General features: G+C 36.1%; 3 protein-coding genes across 3 annotated transcripts; all 3 read left to right on the top strand.

Annotated features, from left to right (window-relative positions):
- Positions 1–676: 676 nt before the first annotated feature.
- LOC144557872 (pyrophosphate-energized vacuolar membrane proton pump-like) lies at positions 677–7,188 on the top strand. The gene is made up of 8 exons (XM_078306500.1): positions 677–1,171; positions 3,590–4,164; positions 4,403–4,782; positions 4,944–5,030; positions 5,410–5,740; positions 6,062–6,472; positions 6,576–6,635; positions 6,767–7,188. Exons 1-8 carry the CDS (start codon positions 934–936, stop codon positions 6,971–6,973), a joined length of 2,289 nt encoding a protein of 762 aa, XP_078162626.1. The 5' UTR covers positions 677–933; the 3' UTR covers positions 6,974–7,188.
- A 976-nt stretch (positions 7,189–8,164) lies between these two features.
- On the top strand, positions 8,165–9,244 carry LOC144558568 (putative F-box/LRR-repeat/kelch-repeat protein At1g11620). Its single transcript, XM_078307410.1, has one exon. It carries the CDS (start codon positions 8,165–8,167, stop codon positions 9,242–9,244), a length of 1,080 nt encoding a protein of 359 aa, XP_078163536.1.
- A 4,798-nt stretch (positions 9,245–14,042) lies between these two features.
- On the top strand, positions 14,043–15,151 carry LOC144558567 (putative F-box protein At3g17480). Its single transcript, XM_078307409.1, has one exon. It carries the CDS (start codon positions 14,043–14,045, stop codon positions 15,135–15,137), a length of 1,095 nt encoding a protein of 364 aa, XP_078163535.1. The 3' UTR covers positions 15,138–15,151.
- The last annotated feature ends 508 nt before the right edge of the window (positions 15,152–15,659 follow it).

The following is a 15,659-nucleotide window of genomic DNA, read 5'->3' as shown; positions in this document are numbered from 1 at the left end:
TTTTACTACATGCAAACTAAATAATTATACAATTACTACAATTACACTACAAAAATCATTCATACTAAAAACTAAATTATTAATTGACAACTACAAGTTGACAAAAAAGATGCAAAGTTGCTTCAACTAAATGAAATGTGCATGCATCTAATCATAAGCAGTGAAGGTAAAAAAAAAAAAAAATGATCCAATAAGCATTTAAAAATTCTATAAATAGTTAAATAGTATTTAATAAGTGAAAAGCAAAATTAATCTGTTGGACAAGAGACGGTGTTGTGAACTGAAGAGAGAGAAACCGGATAAACAACAAAATAGATGATGATAATCCCTTTTTAGTTTTTAATACAAACAAAACAAAACAAAGGCTGGTTTTTAGACAAGGATTAGGACCCCAAACAAAACAACTAAATTTCAGTTCCAGTTCCAGGCATCGCCCCTGGAATCTGGATTGGAGATGAGATAAGCACCTCTCGAGTCTCGATTGATTGACTGTTCCACATCTCATTTCTACGTCATTCTACTTGGGCAGCGCAGCACCGTGTATTTAGATTTAGTACAGACAGAGTGCGAATTAGGATATGAAGTGGAGAGTCGTAGAAAAAATTGAGTAGAGAGAGAGAGAGAGTGCCACGTCTCTCCCCTGAGGCCCTGACCGGGGGAGTAGCAAAGCAACCTCATTCATTCATCACTGTCGACTATTGGAAAGCAAAAAAAAAAAAAAAAAAAAAAAAAACTGTCGACTGTCGAGTGTCGTCTTCATTTATCATCCTTTTTTTCTCTCTCTATATAAATTCTCTCCCTCTCTCTCTCTATTTCATTCCAATTTCCCATCGTTCATCGTTTTCTCTCTTTTCTTTCTTACCATCCAAGGGTAAGGATAAGGAAAAAACAAAAACAATAAATAGCAAAACCTCCTCAGGCTCAGCAGTCAGCATGGGTTCGACTATATTACCAGACCTGGCAACGGAGATTCTGGTGCCATTAGCGGCTGTAGTGGGGATGGCTTTCGCGCTCTTGCAATATGTGTTTGTCTCCAAGATCAAGATGTCGCCGGAGGAGGTCACTGGGAAAAACGGTGGCCCTACCGATTACCTCATCGAAGAAGAGGAGGGGCTCAACGATCACAATGTCGTCGCCAAGTGCGCTGAGATCCAGAACGCCATTTCTGAAGGTAATGTTTTTTTTTTTTCTCCTTTTGATGCTAAAACAATCGCCACAGATGAAGGGGGGAGTGCGTGCGTGTGAGAAGGGAGGGGGAAGATCGCAGTCGTTATAAACCAAAATCTGTGTTTGCCTTTTGTCTCTTGTTTCATGGGCAGGGCTTATGTGTTTTTTGAATAAATATTATTCCATGGTGATAGATCACGATCCTTATAAATCAAAATTTGTTTCAATTTGGCTTTTTCATTTGTTAATTTCATTTCATAGGTTCATGACTGTGTGTGGGCGCAAGTCTCAAACCTCGTCTTGTTTATAATTAATTATATTATTTTTGGACTACCCTACCCTACCCTAAACCCGTTGGAGAGGGAGAGGGAGAGGGAGAGGGAGAATAGATCTGTCATCTGTGTGTTGTGTTCTCTTATTTATGCCCTTCAGCCAGGCATTTCTGATTATTTAATATGTTTGGTAGGACTAAGAACTAAGGACTGGGCCTTACATTTCATTCATTTTCTTTCCACTTCGTTACAGAAAAATGTTTCATGCTTCATGCCACCTGATTTTAGAATATATATTACTTACATCAAGTCTTAATTCAACCTAACATCTTTCTCTTCTTAATCCAAAAATTTAACCTTACAAAACAAGCTTTCAACTGCTTCCAACTTTCTCAAAGAAATAAACTGAATTTCTCTTTAACTTTAAATATATATATATATATAGAGAGAGAGTTAGGCTGGGGTGCTATGGATAGCATAGTGGCCTCTATGCTACGGCTCAATATTCGAGTTTTCAAAATCCAAACGGTTGATCCGAACCGTTCATCTTATTCTCCATATTAATATCTGCTTGGAGACCAAATTTTATAATTTTCTGAATTTTTTTACTATTTATTAAGCCACTTTGAAAATCGCTAATCCAACGGTTTTACTGTTTTGTGCAGCCACCGTTGGATCAACAATTTTGTAAAATACTTAATAAATAGTAAAAAAATTCAGAAAAATGTAAATTTGGTCTCCAAGCAGATATTAATATGGAGAATAAGATGAACGGTTCGGATCGACCGTTTGGATTTTGAAAACTCAAATATTGAGCCGTAGCATAGAGGCCACTATGCTATCCATAGCACCCCAGCCTAACTCTATATATATATATATATATATAGAGTAAAGCTAGCGTGTGACATGCTCACCAAGAAAGTTTGGTGAGCATAACTTCAAAAGTATATCGGATCGACGTTAAATGTCAAATCCAAACCATTGAAATCCATGTACTTCATGAGTGATGCATATACATGCAAAATTTTGAAAGTTTCAAGTTTATTTGCTACACGGTCAAGTGGTCAAAGAAATGAACATTTTATTATAAGTTATTTTATATATTCAATTTTTATTATTTCTTTGACCACTTGACCGTGTAGCAAATAAATTCGAAACTTTCAAAATTTTGCATGTATATTCATCACTCATGAAGTACATGGATTTCAACGGTTTGGATTTGACATTTGACGTCGATCCGATATACTTTTGGAGTTATGCTCACCAAACTTTCTTGGTGAGCATGTCACACGCTAGCTTTACTCTATATATATATATATATATATTTGGCAAATTTGTAAATAATAAACACTGCTAAATTATAACATCATTAATTGTATACATATTTCACCTAAGGGGCCCAAATTGACTTCTTCCCCTCAAATTTTGTAACTAGCTTGCGATAAGCCTTGAATGAAGATATTTATTGGGTGGTCAGAGATAAAATGTTAGTCATGGGTCCACAGCAAAAGACTGTCTCAACCTAGAAGTGATAAAGAGATATATTAAGTTGCTTTCTAGCTTGTGGTCCATACATTGGCCTTTTCTGATTATAAGAGATGCTCCACAAGCTTCTTTTGTTATTTTCTTACCTATAAAAACATATTTACCTTTACACCCTCTGTCTCTTTCTTATTCCTCTGGTAACAAATTCTCTTGAAGCCCAAGGAATGTTACTCTTGTTTATTATTATGGCAAGTCAAAATGTGATTAAATCCTCTTAAAACATAAAAAGCAAATTAACCCCTAAAAAAAACAAAAACTTCGCACCCCTTTCTTTGTCATTGTTTTCTGTGTATAACCATCAACAGAAAATAAATTTTGGAGGAGGGGTGGGGATTACTGCAATAACCTTTTGAGAGTGAGACTACTTACAAGGCACAACACTGTTATAGTATGTGTAGAACACTGCTGCATGGAACTTGTACAAACAAAATAAATTTAAATTAAGCACACTAAAATCAGCTGATAGTTAAGAGTAATTGATATTTCATACTATAACCTTTTTAGTGCATCTATCACTCAGACACCTGGATTCGACCTGATTTACTTTCTCAATTTCTATAAAAAAAAAATCTAATAAATTCCTTAATTTTGATCTTTCTATACAGGAGCAACCTCATTCCTTTTCACCGAGTACAAATATGTCACAATGTTCATGGGAGTCTTTGCTGTCGTGATCTTTCTCTTCCTTGGTTCTGTTGAGGGCTTTAGCACTAAGCCCCAACCTTGCACATACAACAAAGACAAGTACTGCAAGCCAGCTCTTGCAACTGCTATCTTCAGCACAATCTCATTTTTACTAGGAGCAGTCACCTCCTTGATCTCTGGCTTTCTTGGCATGAAGATTGCCACATATGCAAATGCCCGCACAACTCTCGAGGCACGTAAGGGGGTTGGCAAGGCCTTCATTGTTGCCTTCCGTTCTGGAGCTGTCATGGGCTTTTTGTTGGCCGCTAACGGTCTCTTGGTGCTTTACATTGCAATTAATCTATTTAAGATTTACTATGGGGATGACTGGGAGGGGCTGTTTGAGGCAATTACTGGTTATGGTCTCGGTGGGTCGTCGATGGCTTTGTTTGGAAGAGTTGGTGGAGGGATTTACACCAAGGCTGCAGATGTCGGTGCTGACTTGGTTGGGAAGGTTGAGAGGAACATACCAGAAGATGATCCCAGAAACCCAGCTGTAAGTTTCTCTTTGTTCCTTTTACTTTATTATAAATAACTACCATATTGTGTACCCATACTTTTACCAGTTAGAACTGTTATTACAATATTGTGGTATGTATTGGGAAGGTCGATGCCATATTGGCACCGGTTCATCTCATAGTTTTATGTGATTTACTGAAAATAAGTTTGTCCGATATGAGAACCCTTGATATCGTTTACTAAATTTCTGCTATGATGAATGTTTCTGATACCAGGTCATTGCTGACAATGTTGGTGACAATGTTGGAGACATAGCCGGCATGGGCTCTGACCTCTTTGGCTCCTATGCGGAATCCTCCTGTGCAGCATTGGTTGTTGCCTCAATCTCTTCTTTTGGTATTGACCATGACCTCACTGGCATGATGTTCCCACTTCTCATCAGCTCCATGGGCATCATCGTCTGCTTGATAACCACACTTTTCGCGACTGACTTTTTTGAGATTAAAGAGGTCGAGTCAATCGAGCCTGGGCTAAAGAATCAGTTGATTATATCAACAGTTCTCATGACTGTTGGAATTGCTATTGTTAGTTGGGTTGCTCTCCCATCAAGCTTCACCATCTTCAATTTTGGTGTGCAGAAGACTGTGAAAAACTGGTATGTCTTTGGCTTCTTGAGTTAAAATTTTCCTTACAATTGTAATGTGTATCCATGCTTGACATATCACTTGTCAGTGTAAGCTCTGGCTTAATTACAGCCTGGTTTTTTGCAATGTTCTCTATAGTCTTCTCATATTATGTACATAATAAATTTTGTAGGGAGTTGTTCTTCTGTGTGGCTGTAGGTCTCTGGGCTGGTCTAGTCATCGGTTTCATTACCGAGTATTACACAAGCAATGCATACAGGTAATGATATATGTATGATCCTAATTTTTACTGAAGTTAGCTTGTATAATATGCTTATGGAATTACAAATAGAACAGAATTTTTTTGCTAATTTATTTTTCTTCCTAGATTAAGATATTAAGCATAGCCTAAAAATGCTCCAAGTCCTCTTCATCTTTCTGTAATGTCACTGAACAATACAGAATACTGCATCAATTTATAATTTAAGAGGATCTTCTGTTAAGCACTCCATTAAGCAACGTAAATAGAGTACCAATTTGACCTCTAAATAAGCTGCTACCTAAATCCACTCTTGTCACTCTACATTACTTGCTGTTTTTCGCTACTGATTTTGCCATATTTTAGTTCTGTCAATTTTGACATTTCCTCCCTGTTGCAGCCCGGTGCAAGATGTTGCTGACTCCTGCCGCACTGGTGCGGCCACTAATGTTATATTTGGTCTTGCTCTAGGCTACAAATCTGTCATCATCCCAATCTTTGCCATTGCTGTGAGCATATTTGTCAGCTTCAGCTTGGCAGCAATGTATGGTATTGCAGTTTCTGCTCTTGGCATGCTCAGTACAATTGCCACTGGTTTGGCCATTGATGCATATGGCCCTATCAGTGACAATGCAGGTGGTATTGCTGAAATGGCTGGCATGAGCCATAGGATTAGAGAGAGGACTGATGCACTTGATTCTGCTGGAAACACAACAGCTGCCATTGGCAAGGTATTAATGATTTAAGCTTATCTTTTCTTGGATATTGTATTTTTAATCACATTTCTTGATTTGAATTTAAGCTTTAAGATTAAGTCTGAACAAAGAAGAAGAAAAAATAAATAAAAAATAAGTACCATATATATAGTTCAGGTATTATTTAAGTGCAATGACGCCGGCTCATACCAATACGTTAACCAACTTGTGCTATTTGCTATAAGGAACACATACTATCATCCTATGTGCCAGCAGCTAAACATTTAAAGATGGTACACACATAAATAAAAGCATTTTATGTTGTCTACTTGGCAATTCATCAAATTGCCCTTCCAGGGTTTTGCTATTGGCTCAGCTGCACTCGTCTCCCTTGCCCTCTTTGGAGCCTTCGTGAGCCGTGCCGCAATCACAACTGTAGATGTCTTAACCCCTAAGGTGTTCATTGGCTTAATTGTCGGTGCCATGCTTCCATATTGGTTCTCTGCCATGACAATGAAGAGTGTTGGCAGAGCTGCGTTGGAGATGGTTGAAGAGGTTCGCCGTCAATTCAACACAATCCCTGGTCTCATGGAAGGAACTGCCAAACCTGACTATGCAACTTGTGTTAAGATTTCAACTGATGCATCAATCAAGGAGATGATGCCTCCTGGTGCATTGGTTATTCTCACTCCGCTTATTGTTGGTTTCTTTTTTGGTGTTGAGACTTTGTCTGGTGTGCTGGCAGGATCACTTGTTTCAGGAGTTCAGGTCTGTGTTCGTCTCTCATGCATGTTAGCTCTTGTATTCATTGGATTTCAGTTTTTTGGTGAGCTGTGGTTTTTTACATCTGTTTTATGCTTGTCTATGTCAGGTTGCTATTTCTGCATCCAACACTGGTGGTGCTTGGGATAATGCAAAGAAGTACATCGAGGTAAATTTTGCTTGACAATGACCACATTTGTTCTTTTCTTCAAAATTTAGAAAAAATTAAATAAATAACTATTGTCCACTATGTTTATTGCTACAAATTATATTGTTTTGCAATTTTTTCTACTTGTTCAGGCTGGAGCGTCAGAACATGCCAGGACACTTGGCCCCAAGGGTTCTGACCCCCACAAGGCTGCTGTGATTGGTGACACCATTGGTGACCCCCTAAAGGACACATCGGGTCCCTCTCTCAATATCCTAATCAAGCTCATGGCTGTAGAATCTCTCGTCTTTGCTCCCTTTTTCGCTACACATGGTGGTATCCTCTTCAAGTACTTGTAGAGAAGTAACCAAAGAGCACCATATGTTTTATTTTATTTTTTTTTGCATAGTTATTTAAATGAGTTGTTCAGTAAAAGTCGTGAGTTTTTTTTAACAGTTGTTGCGTTAGTTGATATTGTGGACCTACCCTACCTGTTCATCTGCTAATTTGGACAAAGAGCGGAGAATTTTTTCTGTTGCTGGATAAGTTGTTATGATTATGATAATAAAGCATTGCGTTAGTTGATAAGGAAAATGGACCTGATTGTTTGACTTGGTCTTTGGAATACAAAAAAAAAAATAAAACAATTTGGGCTCTGCACTTTTTATTTGTTGTTAAAAACAGCAAGGTATTCTGGTAATTATGATTTCTGATGTGTTTTGTTAAAATGGTTTACTAATTAGGTACTTGCAATGAGTCGTAAGTTCATTGACTGGACTGGTGAGTCATATTAATTATCTCTTCACAAGCTAGCTACATTAATTCTCAGCCCTTAATTATAATGTGGTGTGGTGTAGCCACAGAAAAAAAAGAAAAGAAAGGGAAAAGCATAGACATGAGACATCATAGAAATTAACTCAAAAAAACTTAACATTAACAAAATTTTAACCACATCTATTATTCAATTTCAACATTAAGTTGTTTGCACGCATCTTGATGCCCATTAATTATTCAATCTTGACAGGCCTTGGCCTTGTTGTACTGCTAACACTGTTAGTACGTAGGCCCGTTATAATCAAATTATTTTTTTATTTGCAGGAAACGTTAATTATAATCAAACTGTGGTAACAATAACATGCATGCACCGTTACTATATATTCAACAATTAATTACAAAATATTCATTTAATTATTAATTATTGCATCCATCATTAATTAAGCAGCCTTGTTAACTTAATAGGTTGTACGGACTAACACCGTTAGAAGGACCGTTAGTCATAATCAAACTGTGGTAGCTTATTTATTAATTAGCACCTTTAATTTAATTTGTATTTGTACTCTTTTGAGTCGAGAAACAAAGAACACCCACTTACTAATCACCAGAGTGTGTCTTCCTCTTTCTCCTTCAATACGGAATCAAAGATAATCAAGAAACCTAAAGAGTGTAGAGATATACACCTTTTCCTCCGTGAAATTAAACTAAAAGGTATTCTCGATCTACCAGCAGAGAATTGATCAAACACCTTCCACTCATTCTACCTTAATTAATTAATGGCAAATCAAGAGGAACCCCTCTATCTACACAATGATGTCATTGAACAGATCCTGATACATGTACCAGCAAGTTCCCTACTCAGATTCCAACTAGTGTGCAAGAACTGGAGGGACATGATCCAAGAACCCCGCTTCAAGAAAGAGCATTTTGAGCTAAACAACACAACAAATGAGCCGTTGCGACTCCTTGTACTCAAGAGTTGGGTAATTAATTCTGGCGTCATTTGTGATAAAACCTTTGTTGCTGAAGTGGATTCACAAAACCGCGAAATTTGGATTCCTCGAGATTTAGGCAATGATGGGCATTTTGGAGGATCCTGCAACGGCCTTCTCTGTACTGAAGTGAAAGGCGAGATAACCGTGTTCAACCCCATCACCAGAGAAGTCGTATATCTTCCAAAACCAACTTTTATCCAGGGATCTGATGGATTGAATTATGAATATGAAACGATGTACACAGACTTTTTATTCCACTCTGCTACGGGCGAATATAAGGTCATACTCTTTTATCAGAATTGTATCATGCAACTTTGTGCTGTTCATATATACACATTAGGCGCTAATAGCTCGTGGAGACAAATCGGCAATATAGGTATCTTCCCTTCTGCTAGTGGTGTCAATGTTGAGGATACTGTCTATTGGCCTTCCTTCTCACCCGGATATAATGGTATGATCTTCTTCAATCTCACCGAAGAGAACATCAATTTCATATATTTTCCTATAAACAATCGAATGTTACTCGGCCTTACAAAATGGCATGGCAAACTTTGGTATGTTTGTTTTCAAATGGATCATAGAAGACTAGAATTTTGGATACATGGTAACTCGGTAGAGGTTCCGATTGCCCCAAGTTATGAGATTCAGCTGCAATATGGCGGTGACTGGCTTCTAGCACCGTATTCAATTAAAATGAACAGGGTCTTCTTTGTCAATTCCGAGAACAGTCTCATCTGTCGTGATATTTCAGGAGAACGCGGCGACTTCAGTGTGAAGTATACTTGTTTCGGTTCGATTTGTGAGATCAAGAATTGTTTTGCTTATGTTGAGAGTTTACTTCCTGTGCCTATAATGAAGTAGTCTTATTGTTATTATTTCTCATCATTTATGTTTTAGTTAGCGTAGAGGACCATTATTATTAAATTTTTTTGTGTGGGATGAACTGAGTTATATATCTAGTATGTCTACTGCTAATTAAGGGATGTGTGTCAGTAAAATAGAAAATTGCTGAAGTGTTATTATTTTATGATTACTCCAATTTCTGCTTTTACTTGAATGTCTTCTTTCTTGCTCATGTACCTGTTGAAATATGATCTCGGATTAGATTTTGTCATAGATCAAGGTCATTTATGTAAAGTGCAATAGGCCTCTTATAAAATAATATCCAACGGTACAATGCACCAAAAGTAGAGAACAATAAATGAGCCAACAGCTATATGCTTTGTAATATAAATAGGATCTTAGAATTGTAAAATGATCAGATCAAATACTTATTATTTTTCTCCTCAGTTTACAAAAACAATAGTACCCATGCCATTTCAAGTTCAGTTTCTCTCCTTAGAAAAATTAGAAAAGGCGTGATGAATGTTGCCTTGTTAAAATTGTCTAATGATAGTCCTGATAAGCTTCAATTGAAAATTGAAACATTACCTAGGTATAATTATGTTGTCTACAGAATCCTAATGGCAAAAGTACATCATATAAAGAGGAATTGGAAGCCAGGAAAGCAACAGTCTATCAATCATTAAAACCAACATATGCGTCGGTATATACCTACGCATGTGAAGTGTCAATCTACCATGAAATGCGTCTCCCTAACTGGTGACTCGGAGATGATAAAACCTTCTAATGACGGTTTTTTACCTTAATTCACAAATATCTCATCATTTTGGACACTTAACAACGGAACTAGAGCTCATCTCAGTGACAGAATTTAGATGTTTTCTAATCTGTGCACTGTTGATAAACAAATTGATAAGTGTTTTTCATATCTCTGCATCTAAATTAGCAGAGTTGCAGTGAAATTATTGGTTGATTTGTTATTGGATGTGTTGTTAGTATTTTCACCGTCAGGAGTACCATCATCCACATCAGATGCTTGCGACTGTGCGTGAAAATGACAAAAGGCATTTTTTTTAAGATATAGTGTAGAAAGACAAGTACAACTCAAATAATGATTCCCACAACCTGTCCATTATTTTTTAAGTAATTACACAGATAAATGACAGAAACATTTCAGTTTCATATGTCAGCGCTTTTTGTACAGTATAATACTAGGTACACAAACGTGCCAGCCTAAAGTGGTAATGTTCCTTTTTCAGATCTGAACGTCAATGCTTTAATTTTTAAGCTTCTGAAACAAAATAAATGTCTTGAGGTGAACTTGTCTCTAATAATGGACGACGTGTTCAAAATCAGCTGCAAAAATACGGATATGCACTGGTACCAGCTTATGTAGAAACTAGAAACCCATGAATATCCACAACGCAATTAAAAACATTAATTATAGCACCTCAGCAAGAAGAACATTGATTCTATTATCTGAGTTATTCAAGAGATCAATCTAAAGCATCCCCAAGTGAATAAGAACCCAATGTACAGCTATCAAAGCATTGCATAGAAACAATTGGCACCAAAAAACAAAGCATCAGAACCTAATTAAGCTTTTAATATGCCTACTCAAGACGCCGACTCTAAGTTTAAATTCAATCAATACTACTTGCTCCGGTGTGTGATTTTCCAAACTTAACCTTTCTTCCCTTGATGTACGTACATAGAGCGATATCCTTAATTATAACATATATGTGTCGTAATTATCCTCCCAATTAAGTCCAACTCTCATCTCCAAGCTTCATATAAGCGTCCCTAGGCCTGTTGGGTCAGACAAAAAAATTGAAATTTGTTGGGGTTGTCGATCGGGACTGTGACACATATATAATTAAGTACTAATTTCTTGGGGTGTTGTTTTTCAATATATACCTTAATTAATTTGCAAGGGAGTACGTAGGACATGGGTGCACGTACGTAACAAGCTTGATTAGGTGGAGGGAGTTTACGGTCGAGGTCCAGTGGAAGATTAGCCTCCGGTCCCCTCACTCTGCAAACACCACTGGCAGGGCTCCTATATATAACAAGGGCTGGCATTGGAACCCACCGGTGAAGAATAGGAGCAACTAGAAAGACTTAGAAATTTTCTACAATATGTAGATATGAATACTTCATTGGTTAGATATGAATACTTCACACTGCCTACATATGAATATTTCATTAGTTAGATATTAATAATTTATATTAACATTAATTAGATATTAATACTTCATATGTTAGATATGAATACTTCATATACATTATGTAGATATTAATACTTCATTATTTAGATATGAATACTTCATATTTACATTTATTAGATATGAATACTTTATATATACATTTGTTAGGTATGAATACTTCCCATGTTAGATATGAATACCTCATATGTATTTGTTACTATGAATACTTCATATTTACATTATGTAGATACGAATACTTCATTGATTAGATATGAATACTTCACACTGTCTTAGATATGAATACCTCATATGTATTTGTTAGATATTAATACTTCAGTAAGTAGAAGTATAGTTTTTATTATTTAGATATGAATACTTAATATTTCATACGTTACAAAGAAAAAAAGAAATGTTGTGCGAGGATAAATAAATAGAGATCATTGCATAGGGATTAATACTTGCAAATTCAACATAAATACTTTGATGCTTCAAGTGAAACACTAGCATTTTATTATTGATTGAGTGGTTAATTGCGAAGATAAATTAAGGTACGGGATTATTATCAGGATCCTTTAATTTAAAGAGAAGTTAACATTGTAAAAGCAACAATTTAATTTCTTTACTATATATGTTTAGGATGCGAGCTATATATGGCATCATGCTATTTAATGCTTAGTTGTAGTAAATTGTGTTAATCGTTTATTCAGAGACAGATCATATATATATTGGGCGGCGTTATTTTGAGAACAATAGCTAGATTATTGAGCGTAGAAAGAAATTTTTCTCTTCATATCTAATTTACTCCTATTTTAAATATCTTAATTATGATAGAAACTCAACAAAATATTGTATCAAATATGTAAATGGAAACTATAAATGCAATTGACTTGGTCCTTGAAATACAAAAAAAGTAAAACAATTTGGTCTCTAGACTTTTATTGCAGCAGGTTTTGTTGTGAAAACTGTAGTGGTAAAAAATTAATGTGTTTTAATTTTAGAATAATTATAACAAACCCCCCACTCTCATCCCCCTATTTTCCCCGCACTCTCTCTTTCTTAACTGCCATATATCCCTCCACTAATTTTCCTAAAAGTTTCCTTTTATCCCCCCACTAATTATAAGAAACCCCCCACTCTCATCCCCGCATTAATTATGCCTTCTTCTAATATCAATTCTTGCATTAATTATTCCTTTAAAAACAATCTCTGCATTAATTATACTGTTATCTAAAAACAATTTCCGTTAATAATGCTTATCTGTTAATTGATGTTCAAAAAAATATTTATCATTATTTCTGAGAAGTATTTATCCTTGTAATATAGAGTATTTATCCATGTAACATAGAGTATTTATCATTATGTCTGAGAGTATTTATCATTGATGTTTTACTGTAAGTTGCAATTATATCTGAGAAGTATTCATCTATGCAATACAAAGTATTTATCTATGTAGCATAAAGTATTTATCATTGATGTTTTACTGAAAGTTGCAAGTATGCATGAGAAATATTTATCCATGTAACATAAAGTATTTATCCATATAATGTAAAGTATTTACCCATGTAACATAAAATATTTATCATTATGTCTCAGAGTATTTATCATTGGATGAGGGGATTGTTTATTTAATGGTATCCAATTGTGCGGGGACGATTCAAAAAAAAAAAAAATTTGTGCGGGGACAATTAATGGATTGATTTATTCTTTCATAAATAGAGATCATTGTATAGAGATTAATACTTTGAAAATCGAGGATAAATACTTTGATGCTTCAAGTTAAATACTAACAGTTTTTTAAACGTTCATTAATGATTGAGTGGTCCCCCCATGTTTAATGGTCCCCAGTTGTGCGGGGATGATTCAAAAAAAAAGGAAATTTTGTGCGGGGACAATTAATGAATTGATTTATTCTTTCATAAATAGAGATCATTGCATAGGGATTAATACTTTGAAAATCGAGGATAAATATTTTGATGCTTCAAGTTAAATACTAACAGTTTCTGCGGAGTATTAATTATTGAGCGGTCTCCCCATGATATTTTTGGCAGTTTGTGCGGGGTTTTTTGCGGGGATAGACCTGCGGGGATAGACCTGCGGGGATTGTTATCAGGGTCCTTAATTTTAAGCGAGTTATTGTAGTAATTATGATTTCTGATGTGTTTTGTTAAAATGGTTTACTATATATCTAGATACTTGCAATGTTATCAAAATCAGAATGAGCTCAGATACCAAACAAATACAATTCAAAAAAAAGAATTTGCTCAACCAATGTCTAACACAACTAGCTTAGCTTACTAATACCTCTTTTAAAAGAACTCTACGGGCCCATTATTTCTATTAACACTGTTATCACTTATCATAATAACCGTTAGTTAATTAGTACTAATTAGTACCGCTCGCTTGCAATAAGTTGGGTAAATTTTCTCGATTGTGTCTTCCTCTTTCTCCTTCATCAGTACCAGTACAGAATCAAAGAAAGATAATCAAGAAAACAAAAGAGCAGAGAGAAATACACCTTTTTTAATTCTTCTCTTCTCTTCTCTAGCAGCAGAGAACATCAAGAGGAACCCCCTTCAGCTCATTCTCATTCTCATTCTCATTCCACCTTAATGGCAAATCAAGAGGAACCCCTCCATACACATACAGCCCAACAACTCAAAAATGATGCCATTAAAAAGATCCTGATGCGTGTTCCAGCAACTTCCCTACTCAGATACCAATTGGTGTGCAAGAACTGGTGGGCCATCATGCAAGAACCCCAGTTCAAGAAAGACCATTTTAAGCTAAACAACGCGACAAATGGACCGTTGCGACTCCTCGTAGTCAAGGGGAGGCTTCGTACTACCATTTTCTGTGAAAATTCCATTCCTGTTGATGTGGAGTCGCAACGGCGCAAAATTTGGATGCCTCGAGTTTTGGGCAACGATGGGCATTTCGCAGGATCCTGCAATGGCCTTCTCTGTACTGAAGCGAAAGGCGAGATAACCGTGTTCAACCCCATCACCCGAGAAGTGGTATATCTGCCAAAGCCAACTTATATCACGGGATATGGATCGAATGAAAATGAAAATGAAAAGATGTACACAGACTTTTTCTTCCACTCTGCTACGAACGAATATAAGGTAATGCTCTTTCATCAGGAACATCCTAGCATGCTCTGCTCTGTTAATATGTACACATTAGGCGCCAATAGCTCGTGGAGACAAGTTGAGAAGATAAGTGACATCCCTTCTAATTCTGGTGTCAATGTTGAGGATACCATCTATTGGCCTTACTTCTCGGAGGCTATCATCTCCTTCGATCTTAGGGAAGAGAAGGTCAATTTCTTACGTCCACCTATAGAATATGCAAAGCTAGTCGGTGTTACAAAATGGCATGGCGAACTTTGTGGTGTTAGTTTTGAAAGGGAGGATGGTAATGGTATACAATATGGAAGAATAAAAATTTGGACACGTGATGCAGGGGGTGTGTGGAACATGAGGTATGAGGTTGATCTGCAAGCCAATGGCAGTGTCTGGCTTCTAGCGCCGTTTTCAATTATAATGAACAGAGTCTTCTTTGTCATTTCCAAGAGCACTCTCATCTGTTGTGATATGTCAAGAAATGGCGGCAACATCGGCATGAAGTATGGTTATTTGGATTCGACTTGTCAAATCAAGAATTGTTTTGCCTATGTTGAGAGTTTACTTCCTGTGCCAAAATGAAGTTAATTGGCTTATTGTTTTTATTTCTCATCTTTATGTTTTAGTTAGCGTAGAGGACCATTAATGTTTAATTTTTGTGAGGAATGATCTAAGTTATGTTATGTAACTAGCTAGTATGTGTAATGCTAAGGGATGCGTGTCAGTCAAATAGAAAATCGCTCAAGTGTTATTGTTTTTATGATTACTCATTACTCCAATTGCTGCTTTTACTTGCATTCTTCTTTTTTGCTCATGTATATATACCCATGGCATCTCCAGTTCTGTTTCTCTCCTTAGAAAAAAGAAAAAGAAAAAGAAAAAGGAAAATGAATGGTGACAGAATTAAGTTGTTTTCTGAGCTGTGCACTGTCCATAAACAAATTGATCAGTGACTTTCATATCTCTGCATCTAATATAGTAGGGTTTTCACCATAGTTATAGTTGCAGTGAAATCATTGGTTGATTCCTCATGAGATGTGCCGTCATCCATATCAAAGGCTTGCGACTATGTATGAAAATGAAAAAAAAAAAAAACATTTTGTT

The sequence above is a fragment of the Carex rostrata genome, chromosome 8 (assembly GCF_964058835.1).
Source record: "Carex rostrata chromosome 8, lpCarRost1.2, whole genome shotgun sequence".
NCBI classification, from domain to species: Eukaryota; Viridiplantae; Streptophyta; class Magnoliopsida; order Poales; family Cyperaceae; genus Carex; species Carex rostrata.
The sequence above is the reverse complement of the archived record's forward strand: the minus strand, read 5'-3'. Positions and strand labels throughout refer to the sequence as shown.